The following is a 3,604-nucleotide window of genomic DNA, read 5'->3' on the forward strand; positions in this document are numbered from 1 at the left end:
ATCTCCACCACCCATCTCCACACATTAAAATTTAATCAAAATTAATTAAAATTATGTATGTGTGTGTTTATATTTTTAAATACATGTACATATGTATGCATAAGTATATGTGCCTATGGATAGGTATATGTATCTAAAATATAATATTATATATACTAATATTTACATGTGTGTGTGTGTGTAAGAAAGAGAGAGAGCTTCTATGTGTGGGAGAGTGTGAGAAGAGAGAGAGAGAGTGTGTGTGCATGCGTATGTGTGTGTAGAGAGAGAGAGAGAGAGAGAGAGAGAGAGAGAGAGAGTGTGTGTGGGTGTGTACATGTGTGTGTGTGTGAGAGAGAGAGTTTCAACATTTGAGAGTGTGTGTGTGCATGAGAGAGAGAGGGAGAGGGTCACATGCATGTGTGTGTGTGTGTGTGTGTGTGAGAGAGAGAGAGAGAGAGAGAGAGATGGCTGTAGAGAGGGAATCGGTTCTTCTCTGGAACCTCAGCAATGTGCGGGTCCAATACTAGTTCATGTGTAATGACTAGAAAAAAATTCTCGTGTTTAGTATATTTTCCACTTTTAAATTTCAATACCTTTGAGTTTTACGATTGGAGGTACAAAAACTGACATAATGTGAGGGGTTTTAGTCATAATTTGGCAAGAAATACTTGAATATTTTCTACACAAGGAGGTCTTTCACCGCATAGGGACTGTTTACACGGTGGCCGAGTGCACACATTTCTGGCAGGGTCTCTGGTGCCACGTGTGCAAATCCTTTGGCCACCTTAGTTAGTGTAGGGCAAAAGAAAGGACACAAATAACTTGGGCGGGCTAAAGTACTCCAAAGTGAGAAATGGAGGTGTTGAACGCATGGACTCATGGAGGCACTGAGTGATGTGCCACTAGTCGCGGTTAACGCACGTGTGAACCAAAAAGATGGTGGAGCGTGGCCCTTTGGACATTAGGGCACCGGCCTGGACCAGTGGTGGCTACGTAATACCACTGGAGGCCACCGTGTGAACAGCCTTTTACACTTTCTTCACGTTGATCGGGAGTTGCCACTAACCGACGGATAACGGGTCCCGGGCCATATCTATAATCACGTCCCTCATTTACTCCCCACACGGGACTCATGCACAGTACAGGACCCCGTGCCAGGTGGTATGATGTCGACAACTACACGCAGTTGATCAGCACAGGAACGCGCGGCCGTTTCACGAGCAATACCGAAAGTTGAAACTGATGAATCTAACCAGTGAACCACAAAAGAGGATTAATGAGCAAAGACATAATTAACGAACGTGTTAATACTAAGACCGGATGCATTATCATCGCATTTCGTAGTTAAGAAGGCATAAATGTATCAAGAGTGCTCTTGCACAATTACAAAACCATATAAATTACTCCATCAAATTGTATTGTAGCAACTTGAATTACAAGAAGGCTTCTCGTCCTAGTTAGTTAGGTTTTTTTTGGTTAGTAAGGCCTGTATGAACCAGTCCAGTTACGAAAGCCTCTTTATCTTTGATTATCGATACATTCCTGAGTACAATTAGCATAGGTTAGAACCAGCTTTTGTCTGCACAGATCTTGGACATGGTCTCAGAGCTAAGCCTCGCAGATTCTGCTCGCGGGCTCCAGGGACCCTGGCTGTTAATTGACAGCTTATAGTCCATAAGCCCCGCTTCCTTTGATTGATGAGAGCCGGCCAAGTGATGTAGGTAGTGGTGGTGATGGTGGTGGTAGTGGTGATGGAGGTGCTGCTGATGGTGGGCGATTTTATCTTCCACAGTTAGATACTGATTAAGTTGCTTTGATTGATCACCTAACTTACCGCATGATGGGTGTAATTGCTTCTGCTTAGGGGTAAGAGGCTCCTTGCGTCCCATACAATGCATCCGCCGATTATGCAGAATCACTGCTTTCTTGAAGATTTTCACCAATTTAGCCACGGACCACTTTGCAGAGAAGCTCCTATTAGGGGCTTTCGGAGCTGGAATTGAGCTTTGCCTTTTAGCATGGCTGTCGGAAGAAGCGATTGATTCATTAACCGCCTGTGATGGAGAGATTATAATGTCATTACGACGGGGCGTTGCTCCCTTAATACCGTGCAGTGACATGCTTCGGGGCAGAGATAATGTCCGGAGGACGCCACCCGGTTGATGTAGAGGGGATTGCGCATGGTGGGAATTGGGCGTGTGAAAGGCTGGGACGCCCAACAAGCCACGGTCGAGCCGGTTGCTGAAAGAAACCAGCTCGAACGTGTCGTAAAGCTTGCTGCCACAGTCCCAAACGTTCTGCGCCTGCAGTTGAGGAGCCTTTCCGGAAGCTGGGAGTGGCGGAGCCGCCGCTGCTGCAGCCTCTAGTCGGAAGCGCGACTCCTTCCGGTCGCAACCGCCGCTGCTTCTCCTCCTGTTGTGAGAAAGGAACCTGCCCTCGGTGGCTATGTCCGGCTGGGAGGCGTGTAGGTGCCAGACCCAGGCGGCGGCCTTGGTGGGCGAGTAGTCAAGGTTGAGAGAGCGGGCGTTGCGCCGAGGGGGGCTTCCATCATCAGAGCTGGCGGGCATGTTATATTAGAGAATATTACAGGGGAAAAAGAAGGTTGCAGAGCAGAAGGGAGGAAAGAAGTGGCCCTCAGAGGCGTTACAGTGGGAAAAGCTGGCTTCACCTATTACAATATAGCATATTCCTATGATGGTGCGGATGGAGTTCTCAGTCAACGAGCTTACGCGAGAAAAGCAAGTGGCGAGAGGGTGAAGGAACCTACAGTCTAGGTGCTGAGAGAAAGGGCAAGAATGAGCAGAGATGAGGAGAAGGAAAGGGGATCATAATCAATTTGATTTAATAGTAGCTGCTTCTTCTCATGATCAGAGCAAAAAGGTGTTTCCACTTCACTTACGCGCAAACACGGCTTTTCTAATAATGGGGGCAAGTGAGAGAGTGGAGAGCCGAGAGTCACGAAGAGCTTGTCTGCCACCTCCACTCGACTCCAGTGCCAACTTCTTCTTCTTCTTCTTCTTCTGTTGTCCCACCACGCCAATGATCCCGCCCGTCTTTTCTATACCACGACCTCTCGTTTTGAATCGTTCGAGCCTACTACCGACGCTTTGTCCGCGTACGCTCTATGGCCACGCGCCCACGTCTAAAACCTTAATTAAGACGGCAACTATAACAATCCCCAATGCCGTTATGCCATAAACCTCCTCCCATTGTCCCAAGGAAGGATGATTTTTTTTGACCACCTTTCAAAATTATGGGTTTCATACTTGCTTTTTTGAGGGGCTTCACGCCTGTTTTTGCGTGACACCCGTATTTTACGGCCAAAAACAAGCATGATGCCCGTCGTCAAAAAGCAACCTTGCCTCCTACGACGACGATTGTGAAAAGCATACCAAAGGGGTGTTTAACTCTCGAGTATGATGACATAGTGACTTCATTTAGAAACTTGTAGGCTGTTGGTGCTCTTTACAAGATTTACACACAGGCTACCAACCCCATTTTGATGTAATTATTTTCTTTTAGTTAATAAAATCATTTGATATTTTTTTTTGGGTGAAAAGCAAGGGAGGAGGAAGTCGGTGCTGGAGATAGGGTTTCTTTTTGTCACCCGTTTTTGGGTAAA

At 46.7% G+C, this 3,604-nt stretch overlaps 1 protein-coding gene across 1 annotated transcript; it reads right to left on the reverse strand.

Moving 5' to 3' along the window:
* Nucleotides 1-1,370: 1,370 nt before the first annotated feature.
* On the reverse strand, nt 1,371-2,973 carry LOC147623515 (uncharacterized). The gene has a single exon (XM_086821698.1). The coding sequence runs from the start codon at nt 2,547-2,549 to the stop codon at nt 1,545-1,547; it is 1,005 nt and encodes a 334-aa protein (XP_086677824.1). The 5' UTR covers nt 2,550-2,973; the 3' UTR covers nt 1,371-1,544.
* Between the last annotated feature and the right edge of the window lie 631 nt (nt 2,974-3,604).

This window comes from Cibotium barometz, chromosome 27 (genome assembly GCF_041138505.1).
Source record: "Cibotium barometz isolate CiBa-2024 chromosome 27, ASM4113850v1, whole genome shotgun sequence".
Classification (NCBI taxonomy): Eukaryota; Viridiplantae; Streptophyta; class Polypodiopsida; order Cyatheales; family Cibotiaceae; genus Cibotium; species Cibotium barometz.

What these genes read in the sequence shown, in the direction of transcription:
- LOC147623515 (XM_086821698.1), bottom strand. Translation starts at nt 2,549, where the DNA reads ATGCCCGCCAGCTCTGATGATGGAAGCCCCCCTCGGCGCAACGCCCGC.